We start from the raw sequence: 23,118 nt of genomic DNA on the forward strand, positions 1-23,118 counted from the left end.
TAAGGCAGGAGAATCACTTGAACCCGGGAGGCGGAGGTTGCAGTGAGCCGAGATTGCGCCACCGCACTCAAGCCTGGGTGACAGAGCGAGACTCGTCTCAAAAAATAAATCCCTGTCTTAAGTACATATGGGTTCACTGTGGCTCTTCTACAAATGTGTGGAACTGATTTCTCACTAACTGCCCTGATCAGACCCTTTATTGCAGGTAAAGAAGAAAAGCACAACATACATCTTTTAGGCACTTTTTATTTTCCAAAAAAAATGTCGTTAATATATAAACATCTCATTCTCTCAAAAAATTCTACAACTATACAGCTGTTTGCTCCATTATTTGCATAGGAAATGACCACAATACAAAAATAAGAGGGAAAAAGAAGCAAAACAGCAACCAATTTATGCTTTTCATGTAGGTGTGTTTCCACGTATAAACATTTTGAAGCCTCTTACAAAATTATTTACATCGTTTGTCATCTATTTACATGTTTTAAGAGCAACTTTTCTAACAAACAAAACTATAATTTATCAAGTTATGAAAATTGTCTTCTAAAAAAACTTACTATATTACCACAAAATAAATAAAGATAAACAATATTTTAAAAACAAAATTAAATTTTCATTTCAATTAAGACCCCTTTTGGCATTTTGCTTATTTATTCTGCCCTTTGGTTAACAGCATCAGCATCACATTACTATTTTATATTGCATATATGTAGCACTTGCTTCCTTAAGTTTTCAATATATCATTTATATTTAAAGGCAGACACTGAGTCAGTATTAATAGATTAAACTGCACTGTAATTTAGATAAAATTACTGTGTCTCACTGTATATTACATGCAAAATCCACATAAATTGTCATTTAACCAACAGTACTGCAGGAGCGAACATCTTGATATATGAAAACTGCATCATCAACGTTTCAGTACATGAAACTGCATCGTAAATGCAACATTGTCATATGTGAAAACGACATCGTAAGTCCTTCTTTTTAAAAATGACATTGCGTTTAGCTTATTGTAAGAGGTTGAACTTTTGTATTTTGTAACTATCTTTAAACTCTTCAGTTTATAATTCATATAAAACGCCTTTTGTATTTAAAATAATCCTATTTTAATCAGTGCATGAAATTTGCTTTTTTAAAGTTCATTTGAATGATTATTCCTTCCCTCTAAAGAAATGATTTTGGTAATGTTAAGAGGTATCTTACCACAAATTCTAACTGTAAGTGTATTTACGGTTCTTTTCAAAAGAATTATGACTTTTCCCCAAAAGAATCCTAAAAAACTTGTAATAAACCTATAAAGCTGATTTGCATATTTACAAAATTTTGAATAGCAAATATAGGCAACTCATATATGTATATATTTTTTAAAAACCCACACATTTGTTCAATGGCTATTTGTGAATTGCCAGGTACACTGTATACCTCTAAGGAACTATCTACTATTGAAAAAAACTACTCAATGCCAAGTAAAATCTTGACATACAATCCATTCTTCTTCTGGTGCCTGCCAACTGATTTGTTTACTGTACACTGTCACATTCAATGACGGTACCTAGGTAAAAATGCTGCACACACTCCCCTCCACCCCCACCCCTTACCCATGTTGAGATGTGGCTGCCTGTCATGAGATGAGATCTGCTTGAATAAAGCCATATACATTACAGCAAGCATTCCAGATTCTTAAAATGACCAAACACTTTGGTATTAATACAATGTATTCCCTGTTTTCTCAAATATACAAAATATACATTTCCAGTTTTTGTTGTTTTCTTTTTTTTTTTTTTTATATATATATATAGGAACAGTTAGGTTTGTTGTTTGGAAGGGAGCCCAGGGGACCTGGAACGGGTCGGTTCGCATGGGCAGCGCTCAGTTCTGGTGCCTCTTCATGTGCAGGGCCAGGTGGTCGGAGCGCGAGAAACTGCGGTTGCACACCCCGCACTGGAAGGGCTTGGCGCCTGTGTGCTTCCGGTAGTGGCGGGTCAGCTCATCCGATCGCGCGAACCTCCAGTCGCAGCCTTCCCAGGTGCACTTGTATGGCTTTTCACCTGTGACAACGAACAAAGGAGGTGAGGCGGCCTGCTTGTAATGCAAACATCCTAGATAACACTGGAGAAGGAATTTCAAACAAAAAAAATCTTGGCCAAGCGAAGGAAGGAAAGCTCATGAATTCCATTATGAGTAAATACATATCAAAGCCACTCAGAGTAAGCTAGTTAAGAGTTATTTCTTATAACCTCCAAGTATTTTTTACCTTATAAAGAAAAAAGCATTTTGTGTACCTTTGAACAATTGAAGAAAAGCAATTTTAGGCAAATGCGAAATGAATCAGTGCCCTTATTTTTATGTACTCCTACACACATAAATCCAGGAAATGACTAGATGAGCCTGAGTGGCTTTATCATTATTGTGCAAATACAGTTTCTATACCAACAAACCCAAATTAAATTATTATAGGACTAATGGCTGTAAGGTGGATGAGGGAGGAAAAAATTCAGAAGCTGTTGCACGAATCACCTATACAACAAATTTCACGTACCACAATTGCTTAACCAGAAACTGGTACTAGATGTTTCTAAATTAGCCAGGCTGAAGCTTGCAGCTCATAAATCAGTTCACTTGAACACATGGCCTCCAAAATGGACTATTAGGGCATTCACTCTTTGAGATTCACACACACCTTCACACCCTCTTTTTGCAGATTGAAGCAAAACAGTCTGGTACTGATAACTTCACATTGGTAAAAAGGTCAGACCACGAAACAACTGTAACAACTGTGACATTTGTTGACTTGTATTTAGTTTTCCTTTGTCAAGTGTTGCGCCCAAAATTCATTCTATGAACAATTCGCCAAGCATCTATTATAGGCCAGGAACTGTCCCAAATACTTGCAATACAACGGTTAACAAAATAAAAACGGCTGGCCTCATGGAGCTTACATGTGTAATATACCTCTAAAAGTCTGAAATTGTTCAACCTACCCATTCCATTCGTTCACAGTTCTCTTCCCTTGAGTGGTGAGTTGGTATGTTCCTCCCTCCCATCCTGTAATGTATATTATTCCTAATGCTCTCCATAGTTTGCCAGCTGTTTAACTTTCAAAACTACTAAATATTCATAATGTAGTCTTAATTCACAGTTGGTGAATGAATCCTACTGGAGATCATGTATTCCAGTAGGAATAAATACCAAAACGTTCTTTCAGTGAGCATTAACTAGCAGTTCCTACATTTATGATTTTATGATTTTCTATGAATTTTATTTTTTTGATAAGAATTTGTGAGATAAGTTTGTACATTAAAGTATTACTGGCTTACTGCTGAGTTTTATACAGATACCCTTTTACCTCTTAAACTCCCTTACAAAAATGTTTTCTTTTGAGAGGGAGCAACCTCAGAGTTGCTTTGAACACTTGTTTAGTTCTGAGGAAACAGAAACTGCACAACCTTTCTGCCTAATTTAGCAGTATCATGTTCAGGAAGTTGTAGGATTAACCAAGTCAGTCTAAACTTTAAAAGACCCTGTCCTCATCAACTGAGATTTCTATAATTTGTGGTTAATATTTTCATTGTCCTGATAACCACTCTGACTCTCAGACAAAATTCCATAGGGACAAAGAAGAAAGTGCCAAAAGAGACCACATGAAAGTGGTGCCAATTTCCTTCCCTTCAGATTTCACCTGCATTTCCCATGGTATGGAACTGCTGTGCCATACTTCCTCTCTTCTCTCCTCTGCCTCTGACTCAGACAGTTTTGGTTTTAATTCCCTTTCTGATTCCTATCAATCCACTTTAAAAACGCACATCTCAATTCTAGAAGTTTTTTTCCTCCCCTCATAGTAAATTCGAACCAGAAATTTAACCTAAGACATTCAAGCCTTTTATGAAACAAAGTATAAATCACGTTCTCGCACTTACAATCACATTAAATATTTGATATATAAAAATATTTTAACACCAGTAGTAAATACAGGTATCACATTTATAGATGTAAATCATCACAAAAAATAATTTTACACAGTACTATTAGTTTTTGTTCCCTGTGAAAAATAAACCACAGAAACAAACATATTGGTTAAATACTTTACTGTCATTTAATGGAAAGAAAAAGCTATTTCTGATGTCTGAGACAAGGAAAAAAATTCCTATAGTGCTCCCAATTTTAAAAGAAATCATTCTAGTCTTTTGAATTTAATAATTAAATAGCAGAACTGAATTTTCAGAGTTTATGTAAGAAACAAGGGACACTACTCTTTTTGTTCACTATTTTTATTGGCTATGAAGCAATAAACTGCACCAGTATTTTTTAAAGTTTACTTTATTGATTGCTTGAAATACGGTAGCCATTAAAGTTTCTAAAACATTGGGGGTTTTGCTCTCAATTTATGCACATCTATAGATTATTCAGCCAAGAATACTACCAGTGTCTGGAATGTTAGTTACTGGGGCCAAATCTTACCATAAAAGTAAGGACAACTATCCCCCACTTGGGGCAGTTTCTATGGGATTTGTTCAAGTGTCAACACCGTTCAAGTAAAACATCATAGAGGAAGCTGGTACCCAATTTCTGGCCAAACAGCAGACTTGGGCCTTTCTTCCTCAGCCAGAAACACTATGCACAGTACTTCTGGGAAACCAAACTGACTTCCTTTAAGTTCTATTTCAACAGGATAGAGCTTTCAAAAGTTTAATTGGATTTTTACAGAATCTCTTTCCAATACCACCAATTTAAAATATTTAGTTAAGCTCTTTCAACATCAACTGTATTTTTAAGTTCTCATGCTGTTAACGTGAAACTTTCCAAAGGCAAAAAGAAAAAAGTAACAAGTTTGTACAGCACAGAAAACAAGCTCCAACTTTATCTCAAAGTATGTGTTTTGTCATTCTGTTTTTAAATTACAGGAGTATTTTGCTAGAATCTCTAATCTTTGAAAACTATGTTCAAGTTAAACATACATACTATCCATGCAGATAAAGTCATTAACATACTTTACAAAAATGTTAAGCAGAAACATTACCAGTACAAGGAAAAGGGAGCAGGCGGCAGCAGCCATGGAGCACATACTCCAGAGCGAGGTGCTTCTCATTCTCTCGCTTCCTCACAAGAGCCCCGTGAGTTAGAAGCAAAACGATGAGCTCCACATTAAGAATCCCAGTCTGCCACTTTGCCTTCATGTCCCACTTAGATCTTCCATTAGCAAACACGAATACACTCTCTCTGAATGATTTAAGGAACACATACATATTGTTCACATTTATTTCCATATTCTAAAGCCACTTGTGAAGGTCAGCCAAGGAATGGCTTAATGGAATCACAGCAGGCCTTGCACCCCAGATGATCTGAAACACAGGGCACAACTTGGCAGAGCCAGCCTCTGTGGGACCTGCGGGGTCCTGAGCACTGTTCAGTCAGGTATTGACAATTTCCAGGTATCACCTAACATCTAACAATAGCTCCTTTCCCCCAGGGTAACTGAATTTCAGTGGGTTAGTGGAACATGTTTGTAAGCCATTGTAAAAATCCTCAGCAACAAACTGAAAATTGTCTTTTTTCCCCCCTCTGAACAGATTTTAAAATGACTTCTGAACCTATCACAATGGAATGGGAAGTTTCTCTGCTCTGCTGAACACATTCAATAGACTCATACCAAGGCCTTACCCTAAAATGTTCTACATAGATTCTTCTAACGAAAGAACAAAAATCACTGATGGAAATATTTATCTTAAAAGTTATTTTAGATAATTTTTTTTAAGTTTATTGCAGCAAATTTGCACATTGGTTTCCTTCCTGGTGACTAAAAGACAACTCAATATCTGATAAAAGCTAAAATACCATGAGAATTAAAGTCACTGTTTATTAGTGAAGGTGTAACCTGTACTAAATGCCTTGCAAAACACAAATAAGACTTAGTTTCTGGCCTCAAAGAACTTAAAAATCTGTATCTTGTTCTGGGAACCTAAACAATGTAAACTTTTAAAGTAGAATAAATTATTTCAACCTAATCTAAACACTTAGAACTTAAGAGTCCTTGAAGCTCAAAATGAGCTCTTATTTCAAGAGAAAAATATTTTCATGCAATTCAATAATAATTAGATTTTCCCCATCATTTGAGACTTATGAAATTTAGTCTCTGAAACAGGCTATTAGATTTGCTTCTAAAAACTGAAAGGGAAAAAAATAAGAAACACTTATTAAAGAAATTCATAGGAAAATGATTTAGATATCTAAGAAAAGAGAGAGAGTAGGATGATTTTAGCTCACTAATTCATATTTTTGTATCTATGCCGGTAATTTTCCATCCAAACACCTTCTATTAAAACTCATTGTCACAGATTTCCTATACTTGGAACAGAAGGTCCATATCAAAGATTAGTATGATTAGCATTTGTAAATGCATCTAATTATTTACCAGATAACACCATCAATATTGTGCCCATTCAACCTAGGGAAGCCGATTGCCAAAAACGAAAAACAAAAAACAAAAACAATGAAAGAGAAATTCCTTTCCTTTTCTCCTCAATTCATGTTTATCACTTTCTTTAAAATCCAATACCTCAACCCTTCTAGAAAGCCTCTGAACAGGCCAGGAGAGATCATTTCACTTTTCTGTATCCCCATCCCTTACATTTCTGTTGAGCTATCGATTTGCACCTGCACATATACTGCTTTAGGAAGGCTTCGAATAGTTGTATTTTGCCTCCTTAACTAGCTTTTAAAGTTCTTCAAGGGCAAAGACTATCTTCTATTCCTGCTGTAATGCCACACTTTCCCTAATGCATCTTGAAAACAACTCAGTTATTCTGATTAATGAAAAGGAGGGAAGGCATAAAAGGTTCTTGTGAGGCTGTCAGCTTTTTCTTCTTCTGTGGACCCTCCTGCAGCAGGGCTTTGCCTGGCTTTGCCCTGCCTAGGACCACTGAGGGTAATCTGATAATATGCTTTTAGGTGAGAACCATGTTTTGAGCCTTTTCCGGAGAAAATAATCAGAATCAGTTATTGTCCATTCTGAAGTTACACAGGGATAAATAAACTCTGTATAAACAAATTTTCTTACGTAGAACTGGACTGGACTTCAGGAAAGCCAAGACATACTAGAGCCCTAGTGCTGGTCAAAGGCAGTGAGGGGACTTCTCCCAGGGTCAGAAAGCACTGATCTGCCAAACCCAAAGAGGGAATGGGGTGGGAACACGACGTCAGGGGTTACACTTACAGTCTACATCCTAGCAGATGTTTGGAATCTCTGGACTCCTGAACTACTGCTACTTCTCCTCAGGGTTCCCAGCAAACATTATGAAGACTATCCCCTGTCATTAATAGAGTTAATGAAATGAAATACCAATTATTCAAGTCTCCTGACACCGAGACAACACTCGGATTCACTTTCTTATTATAGGAGTTCACACTGACGTTAAAAAGTGTCGAAGAATTTCACCTTTTTTTTGGAAGCAAAACAGAAAAATCCTCTATTTTCATTTTTTCCCAGTATGGGATGAGTACTAGATAACCTTCCCTTTAATTTGCACTTCACATGGTGACCCTGACTAGTAGGTCTCCTCCTCCCAACTCGTAAAGGTTTACCTTTTCATAAAGTAGCCAAAAATAAATTTATTCTTCTGTATAGATATTTTTTGGTAAAAAGTTACCTACTGTGTCCTTCTAAAACTGTAACTTATCGTTAGTAAGAGTTGTTGTTTGAGATCTTTGAATATAAATAATACTGGCTAACAGACTAGGAATGCTGCTACGGAGATACTTGTACTAAAGTAGGATATTATTTCTAATCTTTCACCAGAAACGATGTAGGTCATCAAGTAAACAGCTACTACATTCTATAGGACCAAAAATATCTGCCAAATTCTTGGGTGACTGTATTACTATTTTTTAAAAACATTACTCTCTACTTTCAAGACTAATTATTTCTATCTCCACTCCAGCAATTCTATTTGGTCTATTTATGAATGATCTTTTCCCACTAGGTTAAGAATAAAAGGGCAAGAAGAGATTATTCGTATTTGGATTCTCCAAAAAACCAGTAAAAAATATTTGCTGAATCAAATTATACTTCTTAACCTTTGATAAGCTTTATCATCTCTAAACAATGTTTAATCAATTTCCTATGTAAATGTTTTTCAGATGAAAGAACAAGTCCTAAAAGCAAAGTTTAATCTTCCCAGTGAGTCATTAAAAAGAAATTGCTTCTAAGAGCTTTCATGCTCATAAATACCTTTCCTGGGGTCTGAACCAGCAAGTCTCTTAAGCTACTACTTAAAAAAAAAAAAAAAATTATGTTTGAAATTATCAATACAGAAAATAAATTTCAAAGCTGCAAATGAAAAAATTGAAAAGAATGAAAAGAATGTTTAATAAAATCTAATCTAACACAAATGTGATACTTCCTCTGAAATAGTTTTCAAATAGAGACTCAAAAAATCATTGAGCCCTAAATCTCTTCCTGAAAAGTTTTTGCCTGGGTTACCTCTACCAATAAAACAGGTTACACATGTAACCACTATTGATATATTTTTCGATTCACATTGTAAGATCTCCATCCATTAAGGCCCAAAGTGAAAACCTTTGTATACAGTTTTCCTAAAAAGCCTTTTACCCTGTTCCCACAGTTCCATACACACAAAAAAAGAGTAACTAATGTTCAGAACATTGAATGTTCCTTTTAATAAGTACCTGCAATGAAAATATCTTTATTGTCAATATTATCGATTATTATTATTTTATTTTTTTGAGACAGTCTCGCTCTGTTGTCCAGGCTGGAGTGCAGTGACATGATCTCAGCTCACCACAACCTCCACCTCCTGGGTTCGAACGAGTCTACTGCATCAGCCTCCCAAGTAGCTGGGATTATAGGCGTGAGACACCATGCCCAGCTAATTTTTGTATTTTTAGTAGAGACAGGGTTTCACTATGTTAGTCAGGCTGGTCCCGAACCCCTGAACTCAGGTGATCCACCTGCCTCGGCCTCCCAAAGAGCTGGGATTACAGGTGTGAGCCATCAGGCCCAGCCAAATATTATCGAGATTTTAAAATCAAAAGCTATACTTAATATATTCCATGAAAAATGACTTTGGAGCAAAGACCTAGAAAGGAAATTTTTTTTTTTTTTTTTTTGAAATGGAGTCTCACTCTGTAGCCCAGGCTGGAGTGCAGCGGCATGATCTCAGCTCACCGCAGCCTCTACCTCCTGGGTTCAAGCGAGTATCTTGCCTCAGCCTCCTGAGTAACTGGGACTACAGGCATGTGCCACCACGTTTGGCTAATTTTTGTATTTTTAGTGGAGATGGGGTTTCACCATGTTGGCCAGGCTGGTCTCGAACCCCCCTGAGCTCAGGTGATCCACCTGCCTCGGCCTCCCAAGTGCTAGAATTACAGGTGTGAGCCACTGCGCCAGGCTCTAGAAAAGAAATTCATACCTAAGGATTTTTTAGTACCCAAACTGAAACTCAATATATTCAGCAGCAAATCTCAAGTAGAGATTTATATAAACTACACCTAATAACATCTTACCACACATGTCAGTAGGCAATAAAGTCTTCTGCAAAAGACAGTAAGGCAGAAAATGGGAATGTAACCCCTTTACAAACCACGCTTCCACTAAAAAGTCTTTCCAGGACTTAATGTGGAACTCTTTCCTAAACAGGGAATCTTGAACATAGTGCTTTAAGAGTCCATTTTGTGAGCCAGGCACAGTGGCTCACGCCTGTAATCCCAGCACTTTGGGAGGACAAGGCGGGTGGATCACCTAGCTCAGGAGTTCAAGACCAGCCTGACCAACATGGTGAAACCCCGTCTGTACTAAAAATACAAAAATTAGCCAGGCGTGGTGGCAGGCACCTGTAATCCCAGCTACTTGTGAGGGTGAGGCAGGAGAATCGCTTGAACCCAGGAGGTGGAGGTTGCAGTGAGCCGAGATCACACCATTGCGCTCCAGCCTGGGGACAAGAGCGAGACTTCATCTCACAAAAAAAGAAAGAGTCCATTTTGTGTTCCTATGTTATATGCACAGTGTTTCCATTTTCTCTTACGGGCATGTTTCAAATTGTCCTTTTCCACTGTCAATCTCCGGTAAACCACTCTGGGATCACTTAGTATACACAGAATAGCCAGCACATGGAGTCTGGGTCTGAGGAATACTTGAGCCAAGTGTGCGTGTTGTTCAAAGACTTTTTTTGTACAAATGCTAATTTCCTGCCCTGTTCCAGATAGCTGAAACTGGGGTAAAAAAAAATCTAGAAGCGTTACCGTACCCTGATTTCCCAACAGCTTTAGCATATTCTCTAAGGTTAAGTGCATATCCACGCACATGAAGAGAACCACTAGGACTTCAAACATTCTGCGTTGAGTTCATGGCTTACTTTTTCAGAATGTTTTCTCCAGAAAGAACTTTTTAAATTTCTACAAATTTTTGTTTGACGATACAGTCAATATTTTTTCCTGATTTTAACTTCTTTCGGCCTCAATGCTTTGCAAACTTGACATTATTTTAAATATTCATTATGATATTAAAGAAAAAAGTAAGGTATGTGAGCATGTAATACTGGTTGCAATAGACAGTGTATCAGTCATGTTGATTTATAAAGACAAAAGAGTATGTGACTCTTAGGTACTTGGGAGCAACTTTATAGAGTGACGGCAATGTGTTCCACCCCTTGTAGACATCATGAGGCATATAAATTTCAGTAGAAAGTTCATTTAAATGCCGTTAAAGGTACAGGTATTCTGAACTGGAAATACACCACTCATTGACATTGTTGCCTAGAAGCAGCCATAATTATTTCTCACCACAGGCATAAATGTATACACACATATTACAAATAACATATGCAAACATCCACATCTGTAAGGGGTGCTTCTACAGGCCTTATGCTATATTATGTATGTACAGATATAATTATTCTCTAGAAGCAAATTATGTTTCCAGTATTGTCTAATCACACAAAGAAGATAGAACTTTGTATTATTTATATGCGATGTCCTGATAAAGAAATCAAAGTATATGAACTTAGAAGACTTGAATGCTATATACTTCTGGTTTAGGAAACTGATATCATCTACTCTGTCATCTCAGATTACGTAAAAAGTTCTGTTTTGTTAAGACTATTATTTGCTTAGGTTCAATTTGCAACCCAAGTTAAAGAAGCATTTACAATCTAAAAATCCAGAAGAAGTAATTAAACTCAGATGTAGGCTGTTTTCATTGCTTAAATTATTTTTAAAACATAAGGTAACTTGACATTTTAAAGCAATTACAATTATTTTCCAAAGAAATGCTAGGGTGCTTCACATTCTGCCTGTAAAACAGCAATCATTTAAAGAGTATTTTATGTCATCAAATACAACTGTTGTGTGGTTTTTAAAGTCCTCTGATAAATGGTCCAAGAGGCAGGAGGAGGACAGAAAGAAAACCAAAAAAAGCTATTATATAAGAGAAGTAATTTAGAAAAACTGTTCTAACTGTTCCACCTGGGCCTTAAAGGGAAGAAAAAAAGAAAAAACACCTTTGCTGGCTTCAGATACATTAATTTAAAAACAACAGGCGGGCATGGGTGGGGAGGATGCAATGAGAGAACAGGTAATTTTAAAAGGCATTGTCTAGAAACTAGAAATGAGGAGAAAACAACCTCAATGCTCTATGATTACCCAAGAACAGGTTTAGCCAGATGAACAAGTCTGCTACAAACCCTCCCCAAGGCATTTGAAAGACTATCAAACAAAACTTTATTAAACTGGATTACATGTTCTCATTCATTAGATGTTGAAGGCCACAATGTTTATGGTCAGGTGAAAAAGCTGATGCAAGGGACCCAAACCAGGCCTTCTTTTTAGTCTGTTTTTATTAGTACAAGCACTGTTAAGACAACCCACGATTAAATATATTTGCCAGAAGGTCAAGTTCCTGAATCGCAGGTATAAGCATTCAGGGCACTAAACCCTGACAGGGGGTGAAAGGCTATTCAGATATGGGTTTGACTACATCCCTGCAATAAGTAGTTGATTACATCGTTATATGCAATTGTGCTCTTTTATGAGGAGACTTTAACCCCATGAAAATGTGTTCCCTCCTATCTCTCGTTTCAAGGACTTCCAAGACAAAAAGCAACAGTTCAAATGTCTTTATATTTCTATTTATATTCTGTAAAATATAATTAATTAAAAATATAATATAATTTTGGTATTACTATATGGAATATTTTACTGGCAATTGTCATTTGTATCTTGAAAACTTTAAGTTGGAGTTTTTATAACATGCGTAATTAACTTGTGTTTAACTACAAAAATTTCTACCTTGGGCTGCTTATGAAGGATCCTTCCTCTTACGTAATCAGTTTGTCTCTATGCAAAAACCTCAGGCCAAAACAGCCCGCTCATTTCATAGATAAATACATAAGATGTCTTTTCCTTAAAAGCAGTTTCTCAGAAAGCCCTGGAATCTACTACACTGTCATCAGATTTTAATAAGTAGTGTTTATCACTGGGATATCAAGCAATGCTTCCTAACATGCATACAAAATGTCTGCAACCATGTTCCTCTTAGGGCTCTATCTCAGCACTGACCTTTGTTCAAAGGCTTTTACTTTTTAATGCAGCAGTTAGAGATAACTACTTCATTTATCAAAACTCAATTTCCATAGTAACATCTAGCCTGGGGAGATTCAAGTCCTCACACTAATCCAACAACCCATTCAAAGGAACTGTTGAATACTTTGGTTTCCATAGCAATGATGGAATAATACATTTTGCTAGGTCATTGCTTTTATTAGCAAACTTATTCTTTGAACTTTAGGTAAGGCTGTATTTATTGAGGGAAAAAAACAGTCACTTTATGTAAGTTCTTTCCTTTAGGGCTGCTCTTTTAAGAAATCGCAATTAGTAACCATCTATATATTTGAAAATATTTGGAGTATTTGGGGGCTTTAAAGTATGCCACCTGGTTTCATCTTAAAATGGCTTCTGATATAATTTTAAAATTTAAAAGCTCTTAAAAGTGCTGATTGGACACAGTGGCTCCCGCCTGTAATTCCAGCACTTTGGGAGGCCAAGGCAGAGAGGTCAGGAGTTTGAGACCAGCCTAGCCAACACGGTGAAACCCCATCTCTACTAGAAATACAAAAATCAGCTGGGCGTGGTGGTGGGGGCCTGTAATCCCAGCTGCTCAGGAGGCTGAGGCAGGAGAATCGCTGGAACCTGGGAGGCAGGGGTTGCAGTGAGCTGAGATCACAACACTGCACTACAGCCTGGTGACAGAGCAACACTCAGTCTCAAAAAAAGTGACTGCAAATACAAAAGTAGAGGGGCTAAACTTAGAAGCACAAGTAAACATCAATGAAATGTAAGCTAGAATAAAGATGAAGTCTCTCACACATCCAAGTTTGGGCTGGGGCTTCTAACCCATTTCTGACTACCTGATTTTAACACTGCAATTTCAGCCCTACCTTTCATCAAGCACAGAAAACATACTAAACACAGATATTTTAACCTAGAGGTGAAACTAAAGATAATGTTTTCACCAATTATGCTGTACACGCTCTATGGGAACATTTTTAAGAGTTTAAAACGGCTTTCTCAGAGCAAAATTATGTGTTATGGAAGAAAATGAGTTTTTTTTTTTTCTTCAAAACACTGCCATTACAAGTTTTAAAATCCACTAGTAAACATCGTTGTTTACGTTTTTGGGTAATCAATTCTATGAGTGGTGACAGGGCAAGAAAGCCTTAGTGAGGGAACATCACCGGCCTTCCTGGAACCAGATTTCTCATGGAACTGAATTCTGAGTCAAGCCCGTGCTGAAAAGGTAGGCTATTTATTAAAAAAAAAAAAAAAAAAAGTTGACAGAAGAAGAGATCAAACACGTGTTAGCTTTTAAAAGGATGAATACCACTTACACTATTTACACAACTCACAGAATTAACAAGAAAATTACATACCAGTGTGAGTCCTCAGGTGAGCTTTTAAATGAGAAGACTTTGTATAAACTTTTGTGCAACCTAAAATAAAGGAGAACAGCATGTCATTTTGGAGATCCTTTTGAAATCTTTCCATTGGATGATTCAGTGTTTAAAATCTGGCTTTGAAGAAGAAATCTCTCATGCTAGATGAGATTATTTGAAGCTTCAGATTGAAAAGTTTGAAAGAGTCCTCCCCCATCACCCTGTTAAAGGCATAAAGTGATTTGTTTTATGTATCACTTTAACAGGAAAGAATGCAGATAATCAAGACAAACTACAAATGGAAAATTTGTGTTTATATTCCAGTAGGTGCTGTACTTCCGTAATTTAAGAGCTACTATATGTTTTTTGGAAAATTTTAATGGCTCTAGAGCTGACGATGCTAAGCCATTATCCAAGATGACTGTAATTTTCTGTACTCCCACATTTGTTTATTCATTTAGCACGTCATGCCATATCATGTACCAAAGTCAATAAATTTTGTCATGTATTAATCATGAACTAGCTTTCCCAGTAACTTGCAGATATATTCCATGTATTGTCTTCAATTTATACTTTGGGCCATGTATCTCATTCAAAACTGAGCTTATGTTCACATGCCATCGAAACCATTCTTAAATCTATCCTGTAGACAGTCTTGTACCTACCATCATGCTAGCTGCCTACAACCTCCACTTCACTACCAAACCTTATTTTCCCCTACCCTACTTTAATCTCTTTCTGGGGCACTTAATTTAGAATTAAAAACTGCAATTTATTCAATTGCCATTTTAAAGGCACACACACACACACACACACACACACACACACACACACGTACTGATGCTTCAACCAGGTAAGGGCACATACCAGGGTAATCGCAGTAGTGGATGCGTCGTTTCTCCAAATCGGGATTACTCCTTCTATTGTATCTGACAGGTTGGATGTTTTGTGAGTTAACTGGCAGGGTGGTGGGTAAATTTGGATTGTGAATTGCCAGTTTAGAAGCAATTGTAGCAGCATAGGATGGAGGTGGGGTTAAATTCTGGAGCATCTCTGCTTGTCTATCTGGACTTCCAGGCTCTGAGCTTGGTGGTGACGGGGGAAAATAAGTGGCCTGTTGTGGAAGAAACTGACTTGGCATTGTGTATGTGCAAGGGGGCATGCCCTGGAATTGTTTCACTGCAGTCTGCGGAACAGCAGAGGTGTGTGTGTTAAGGCCTGCCATGGCAGCTGACATAGAAACATTAAGAGTGTCCATTGCTGCTGTCTGGTTTGTAGAACTGGGCATATCTAGATCCGGTGTATTCAGTAGCTGGTACAGGTGGCCCTGCTGGGGAGGGACAGAAAGATGAAGATCTGGTGTAGGAAGTTCTTGTTTGATGAAAATATTGTTCACCTCTGGAGCTGCGGTCTGGTGTGAGCTGAATATACTGGTGAACTCAGGGAGGGCCTGGGTCGGGGCCGGAGGAGGGGCAGTCGTTTCACTCTGGTGGCTGAAAATGGCAACAGGTTCTGTCTTGATGTGTGTTACGCACGGTCTCTGGGATTTGTAGAGGCCAGTTCTCAGGTGAGTGATGTCAGGGAGGAAGACGTTCATGTTGATACTGTAAGGTAACCCTTCAGTGTCAGTGAAGAACTGGTCTACGACTGAGGCACTGTCTCGTCTATATTTTTTATGCTCTGGAATTATAGGAACTGGAGGAAGCTGAGGTGTCAGATACTTCTCCATTTCACATCTTGTCTAAAAAAGAAGAGATACAAACATGCATAATCCATCTGATTCACCATCTCGGGAAGGATAAACAATCGGCGCCTACTAAAAATTCCCCCAATCCCTGTGTAAGGTACTAGGGCAAACTCCTCAGTGTTGCTTATAAACATATCAGGCTTATTTTGTCGATTGTGTAATAACTGGTTGACCAAAACCTTATGAAACTGTGTAACTAGTAAAACTGCTCCCCCAATCACCCCCAAAAGTGAAAGACGCAAATCAAGAAAAAAAAAGAAAGCAAACTGAAAACATTCCTTTCTGATGCAATAACAAGGTATCACCCCTGTACAAGCAGGATTCCCTGCCCCATTACACAGTGAAATTCGCAATTAGAGTACACTATTGAAATGTTGCCAAACTACCTCAATTCTGTTTAAGTCATAAACATTAAAAAGCGTGTTTTTTGCTTTGTTTTGTTTTTTTACAGAAAAAACTATGCAAACCTTTAAAATATTGCAAAAGTTTCTTTGCTTGGCTAGACACTTCAAAAGTAATATAAAAAAAAATTCTTTGGTTACTTCTGTGTCTTTTCTTGTTTACAGTTCAATGAGAAATACAATGTTCCAAGCAAAACCTTGTATCCACTGAAACAAAACAATTTCACATTCAATATTTGATCTAAATGTTGATTTTAATCAGCAGCTCCTGTAATTGGTTAATATGATAATGAAATGTTCCTATTCATACCCCTATCTAAAACAGATCTTTAATTACCTAGGGGAAAATCACTCCCTTGCTAGAGTGCTGCTAAGGAGCCCGTGGGTGGGGAGGCTGCTGTATCCCTAGCACAGTCATCAGCAAAACATTTATCATGTCCTCCTCAGTGGGCCAATGCTACATTCCCCCCTACTCTGTAAAAAGCTCAGTCATCCCTTATCTTCTTGTGCCTCCAGAGCAGAAAACTGACAAACTGAAATAACCAAATACTTTTCAAACGATGATCTCTTTTCTAGGCTTTTAAATCAGCTTGTAACAACAGTCGCCTCAAGCCTTTTCCAGCTATCTTCTCTCCTAGTATAACTTAAGCCTACATTTTTTAACACTGAAAAAGGAAATTTCGAAAGATAAGAAAACCAACTAGATGGAATGGCGCATAGAACTATTAGCTTGGCACCTTAATCGGTAAATAAGACAGTCATTTTCTGCTACTACTTCATTTCAAATGCGTTTCATCTCGGACCTTGGTGTGGATCCGGACGGGGTTTCCCGGATAGGCACGATTTAAAAATAAAAATGAACGCTCTCATCATCTGAGTCACATCTCTGACAAACGCCACTGCCCTCTCACAGCAGGACCCTGACAGACCCCACGGAGTAGGCGCTCGGTAGCAAATATACGATACGCCAAAGGGCTACTAAATGAAGTGTCTTGAAATAAACTGAACTAAACCCTTTCGTGCACTGCGCTCCCGCGGCGGTTAGTGGTTTCTGATTTTAGCTCTTCCAGCTGTTTGCATGTGGGTATGTTTCCAATTTTTTTTCCTTGGGACAGGCTAAAAGTCCCGGGAAGTTTTTTCTGGGCTATATGACTCCCTGCGTGGGCGAAAGAAACAGGCGGTTGCTCTAATTCGGCTGCTGGGCAAGTGTAAAAGCCAACTGCCAGCTTTCAACGCGGCTCCGGGAGGAAATTTACGCGCACATGAAGAAAACAACAACCCCCGGTCTTTTTTTTTTTTTTTTTTAAGGAAAAATAAGCGCTCCAACACAACCTTAGCTTTCCTAACTCTTATTTTCCAAACGCGGCCCGCGATCGCTTCTAAAGCAGGTTGAGCCACCGGCTATGAAATCTTGAGCAACCTCTCCCCAGCACCCCAATTGGTGTTTCTACTTAACCTGAGACGATGGGGATGGGGGTAGCTCCAATGCCTTGGCACTGGGTAGCGGTAAAGGTGAAGACGTAATTTAAGTAAAACTGAGCGTAAGGTACAAGGTTTCGTCCGTCAAGTGTAAGAAAAACAACTAAGGTGCGCGTGAGCACCCAGTTCCCTCCCTCTGATCTCGCCCAGGCCAAGCCGCCGGGGCAGATTCCCCTACATCTTCCCACCCCCGACCCCTCATTTACTCTCAGCGAAACGCGGGGCCCCGGCCAGGCGTGCAGGGCGGGGCTGCCCACCCAGCACCGGCTCCGGTGCGCCCCGACGCACGCCCCAGCCTGGAGCGGCCCCTGTCGCCCGCGCGTCGCAGCGACGGGACACGCCCGGGCCCGGGAGTGCAGCGGTGGGAGGGGAGCGGCTCTTCCTACCTGGACTAGCTCCTCGGGAGGCAGCCGCGGGCCGGCGGCGGGCTGCTGGGCCGGCTGCGGGGCCTGCGCGGGCGCGGGCTGCGCCTGCGAGCGGTGGTGCGCGTGCTTCAGCTCCTCGCCGGGGAAGAGCGCCGCGTCGCGGGCCGGATTTGCGGCGCCCAGCACCGGCTTGAGCTGCGCGAACACGGGCTCGTCCTGCGGCGCCGGCGGCTGGGGCACGGGTCCCAGGCGGGCGCTCATGCTCAGCACCCGCGTAGCCATGGGCACTCGGGAGCGCGGCTCCTGGCGCGAGTCGGACGCACTTCCCACCTCGCCCACCCTGGCTTGGGGCGGCGAGCTCAGTGCGGGGCTGCGGTCGGAGGAGGGGAGAGGTTTCGGGTGGACCCCTCAGACAGCGGCAGGCAGTTTTCGAAGGCGCGCACGAAAAGCAAAACTCTTCCGCTCTTCCACACGTAAACGCCAACGTCCTACGGGCGGCCACTTTCTCCCGCCCCGCCCCAATGCGCTCTCAGGCTCTCCAGAGCCCGCTCCCGCCACCGCCGACCTCAGCGAGAGAACTGCGAGCGCGCGTACCTGCCCCACGACTACTGACACTTGACGCCCGCCTCTATTTCACCCAACTCCGGGGGGGCGGGGCCCGCTCGCCTGATTGGCAGCGCCGCCGCGAATCCCGAGGCCCCGAGGCCGGCCGGGCCTGAGCGGCCAGCCTATGAGCAGGGAAAGAGGCAGCCAGGGCCCCGCCTCCGCCGGCCCGACCGCACCCCTCTCAGGCCACGAGCTTCGCGCGCAGGGCGGCCGCGCAGTTTGTACACAACTTCTCTGACAGATTGGGCTGGCGAAGCTGGGGGCGGAGGGAAGTAGCGGAGCGGGTGGAATCTGGGAAGAGGGGGAATTAGGGTGGAGACGCGGAGGGAGAGCTCTTCTCACTGTTCTCTGCCAGGATTAGGAAGAAAAAGAGTATTGCACGTCTTAGGTGTTGTGCAAGGACCTGAAACTCAAAAGCTGAAACCCAGAAGGCAGCTAGGTGGGGGCGCTGAGGCTTTTAGAGATTTGTCTAATGAGTGTGTACTTTTAAATATCCAAAATACACCTCTTTTTAGCAGAAAACTAGGGGCGGTGTGATAAACAAATTTAAAACAGCTCTTGTCTCATGTATCTTTAGCAGTGACTGTATCCATTTAACAAGGCAAATTCAGAATGCCTGAATAAAAGATTTGATGGCAAGCGTTATTTTCAAATCCTCGCATAAAAGCCTGGGTTTGTCCCACTCTTTCAGGATTTCAATTGCTAGACATTTTCCCACACATTTGTACCTCCTATCCGTGTGTGGGGAGGAGGGCTTGGGCCATATGAATTTTGAAGTTTCTAATATTTAAGCCATGTTGATTCTAGCCGAAGCATGGAATCTAATTTAAGCACGACTGGCTCAAATGTGTACTTAAATAGACATTACATCTTTGACTTATTTTTGCTAGCACTGTATGTTCAAAAAATGGACTTTAATATTTACAAAACAGAAACCTAGCACATTTACCTCACATTGTGGCACCTTTTCCTACGAAGAGACAACCAGAAAGCCACAAACATAGACACATAGACACTGAAAACTGGGAATCCAAATTTGTTGGAAGGTAATAGCCAAATATATTACCGTCCATTTACTATGTTGTTATAATGGGAGGGTGAATTTTTGCCAGCAATCATCTAAGGAAACCACTTCCCTTAATCCTTAATGTTCTTGTACATGATTTTATCTGGCTTATTGGGAGGGCGGAAAAATAAACTGCAATAAAAATGCTTGTGATATTACTACAAATGTACATATGTTGACAGCACAATATACCATGAGACAGTTTTACATATACAACAGCCTACTTATCGCTTCAGAGTAAAACAGCTTTAAAAAAAAAAGTCTTTGAAAAAAACGTTCACTTCAAAGAGCATATCTATCAAAGGTATGGATCTCATTTTCAATGGGTAGAAAATTAATAAGCACATAAAGAAATGTATTTATTATTAGAAAACATAAAATTATGCTGTAAACTAGGTTTTTCTCCTTTTCCTTCTCTTCCTGTTGATACATGATTCATTTCTATAACTGTGATCACTGCCTTCAGAGAATGACTGATGACTACTTTCATGTTACCAAAGTATTATATAATAAGTGCTTTTGCAAGTTTTTCTCTAACCAAACAGCCCCATGCTGTCCACCTTCATCTTTAAAAAGCTGTCTTGCTTTTCTCTAATATCAAACCGATCATGTAATTAATTAGCTTAGAAACATATTATAGAATTAGGATGGGATTTAATGTAACTCTTTTAAAAAATTGAGCTCTGAAAGATTTTTAGTTACTTAATTCTGATAACATCAAACCTAAATATGATGTAGATAATTCTTAATAGAACTTTTGTGCTCTTGTAACTTTAAGCTAAATCTAACTTAGATTTAATACATTTGGTAGCTGTATCTTAATGTGCTTTTAAACCTATCTAGACCTTTCCTTTTGTCTTTCTTTTTACGAGAGCTTCAGTGGCCTGGTATTTCCATCTAAGTTTTCACTGCAATAAAATCCCTGTATTTTACTGGAAATGCTTCTATAATTTCACACCACTTTTTAACATGCTTTCGTTTACAAAACTTTTTCATTGCAAAAAAAGAAAAAAACCACACAACTAATATTGTTTTTAATATTTTTAGTCTTGTTAATTGTTTCATATTTCCACTTTTCATAATGAATATAGATATGAAGCTAGCGTTGGGGTTCTTATAGTAACTGAATATATTCCTTTTTGCTCCAATACAGTAGCACCTTTTAAAATTTCATTTCAGGCATAAAGATTCATGAAATAGGGCTGCCACTTTTAAGTAATAGTTTCTCTGAAATGTACTGCTCTGCAATCTCACAGAAAATAACTAGCTTAGCACTGTACAATAGTACGGAAATTGGAAAGTAATCCTTTTCGGAGACATTTGCCATGTGATTCTGAACATACAAAGAACATGTTCAACCAAGCTTCCCTGCTGTTGCTTTTAACATAAATGCTACAGCTGCAAACCTGTTTCATCGACTTAGTAAAAAGGGTTAAAACTTGATAAATATTTTTCAAATGTTCCAGGTTCTACATTGGCATGAAGCCAGACAGAGTGAATGGACAGATCCTCAATTACTTTGAACTTTCTAGTTCTTTGCATTCCTTCCCGCTTAGTAGTGCTGTACCATTAGGGAAGATGGGAGAAAACAAAAAACAAATGTCAGGTTTCAGAAATCAATTAGTGGCCTGGCAGTGGTGTGTTAAGTGAACTGTGCCAAAACAGGGGATTCTGAGGGAATGAAATAAAAATGTTGAGTACTCAAGTGAGGTAGGAGGGTAAGCATAGAAGCAGTGTGCATGCTTAAGTCCTTAGTCACTGGGCAACACAGATTTAGTCTTAGAATAAACCATAAGTGTCACTATCTTTACGGGAACAAATACGGATGAATATGCGGGGGCTGAACAGGCATTCAGTGATGGGGGAGGGGGTTTGAAGGAGGCAGTGGAAAAAAATAGATAAATAGCTTCTGAATGATGAGATGAGGGAAATATGAAGCTATCACTAGGGCAATGTTCACACAACGACACAGCAAAAGGAATATCTAAATTCAGTTGTTTGGCAAATCTAAATTCAGTTGTTTGGCAAACAACTGAAATGTCAGAGAGAGCTCGAAATTAAGAGGTATAGAGTATCACAGCCAACAAAACTGTATTCACTTCGAGTAGAAAAATATTCATAGAATATTTATTTCTGCTAAATCAGTATCAAATTGCCAAGTGATCTTGGGCCACAGGAAAAAGAACAAGAATAAACATGAAAAATAAAGTTTTATAAGGGAGCACACTCTTCTCTAGGGTAAGATTATTTAACTAAAGTGACTGTTTGGTAGTCATTGATTGTCCACCCCTGTTAGAATCTGTATCAGTGAAAACTTAAAACTATTGTAATTATTGTCCTCTCAAACATTTCACATCTGTAGTCTTTGTATTTTTTCATTAATGGCAACCACTTAAAGCCACACATCAGAAAAAAAGTCATTAAGGAAATAGCCTGATAAATAGAAGCTTCAACTGAGATTAGTTGGAATTTAAAGCATTTTGACTCAAAAGATTACGAGATGAAAAAGAAGATGCTCTGTTCATTGCTTTTGTGATGAAAAAATATGCAATTTAAATGACTAAATACATCTATTTATATTAATTAAAATTATGTCTTAAGTCAACAACTTAATATTTTATTTTTGTAATGTCTCTTGCCTCCAGTTCTTAAGAAATTACATTTTATATTTCAGTTTGGATTTTTAAACATGTTCTTCTTAAAATATTTCATAAAACTCCCTTTATGCACTTATTCCTAAGGATACTATAATTTATCTAACCTAATTTTAAAACTCTACTAATATCCAAAAAACAGGAGAGTTTTACCTTTTGGAGAGACTGGGATTGCTTTTTCCACCTTGTTAGTATAATAAGTAGACAAAAGTGACATAAATATAAATGCCTGGAACCAAGTTATAGGCCAAGCATATTGTAGCTTAAACTGTACAGTATTTAAATTTTGACTCGAAACATGATAGGCAAGGTTAAGAGAAAGGTCTGAACTAAAGTGGTTATACCAAACAATCTTTTAGAACATTAGGGAGGTCTCATCATCAGCATCACAATGGGCAGTGTTTTGAGCCAATTGCTGTTCATGTGATGACAAAAGCTGTAATGGTACCAGGCTGTGGGGAACACCCTGTGAATGCTCACATGAACTGTGTGTGCATGGGTCACACGGAAATACTCTTTTAGATGTTGATTTATAGATGAAGTGTGTAAAAGTTGTGCCTAAGAGCAATGCGAGTTCTTCTTGTGTAAACTTTACAACTTTGGGGAAGAGCAATTTGACAATAAGTATGAAAAAGGCTAAAATGTAAATAACTTTGAAAATGATAGATAATTCCTCTTCTAGGAAAGGTGTATATGTGTGTGTGTATATATATATCTGTATGTGTGTATATATATACATGCCTGGCCCACCATACACACATACAGGTATATATATACACACACATATATCTTTATATATAATTTTGGGCCAGCCACCATGCCTGTATATATATACCTGAATGTGTGTGTATATATAT

The 23,118-nt window shown here is 39.0% G+C and overlaps 1 protein-coding gene across 2 annotated transcripts; it reads right to left on the reverse strand.

Annotated features, from left to right (window-relative positions):
* Positions 1 to 230: 230 nt before the first annotated feature.
* KLF5 (Kruppel like factor 5) lies at positions 231 to 22,601 on the reverse strand. 2 transcript variants are annotated; one of them, XM_033177564.1, is made up of 4 exons: positions 22,415 to 22,601; positions 14,811 to 15,684; positions 13,941 to 14,000; positions 231 to 2,051 (listed from the first exon to the last, which is right to left on the reverse strand). In XM_033177564.1, the coding sequence occupies exons 2-4, from the start codon at positions 15,670 to 15,672 to the stop codon at positions 1,873 to 1,875; spliced, it is 1,101 nt and encodes a 366-aa protein (XP_033033455.1). In that variant the 5' UTR covers positions 15,673 to 15,684; positions 22,415 to 22,601; the 3' UTR covers positions 231 to 1,872. The 2 variants fall into 2 exon arrangements, with proteins under 2 accessions (XP_033033455.1, XP_033033454.1); XM_033177563.1 differs by lacking the exon at positions 22,415 to 22,601 and adding an exon at positions 17,957 to 18,750.
* Positions 22,602 to 23,118: the final 517 nt, after the last annotated feature.

Source organism: Trachypithecus francoisi, unplaced genomic scaffold, assembly GCF_009764315.1.
Source record: "Trachypithecus francoisi isolate TF-2019V2 unplaced genomic scaffold, Tfra_2.0 Lachesis_group18, whole genome shotgun sequence".
Lineage (NCBI taxonomy): Eukaryota > Metazoa > Chordata > Mammalia > Primates > Cercopithecidae > Trachypithecus > Trachypithecus francoisi.

Excerpts from the sequence above, each read along its gene's own strand:
- KLF5 (XM_033177563.1), bottom strand. The coding sequence starts at position 18,217 with ATGGCTACGCGGGTGCTGAGCATGAGCGCCCGCCTGGGACCCGTGCCC. Across the intron at positions 14,001-14,810 it reads CCACTACTGCGATTACCCTG|GTTGCACAAAAGTTTATACA; the intron begins GTATGTGCCCTT and ends CCTTTATTTTAG. Across the intron at positions 2,052-13,940 it reads TCACCTGAGGACTCACACTG|GTGAAAAGCCATACAAGTGC; the intron begins GTATGTAATTTT and ends TCGTTGTCACAG.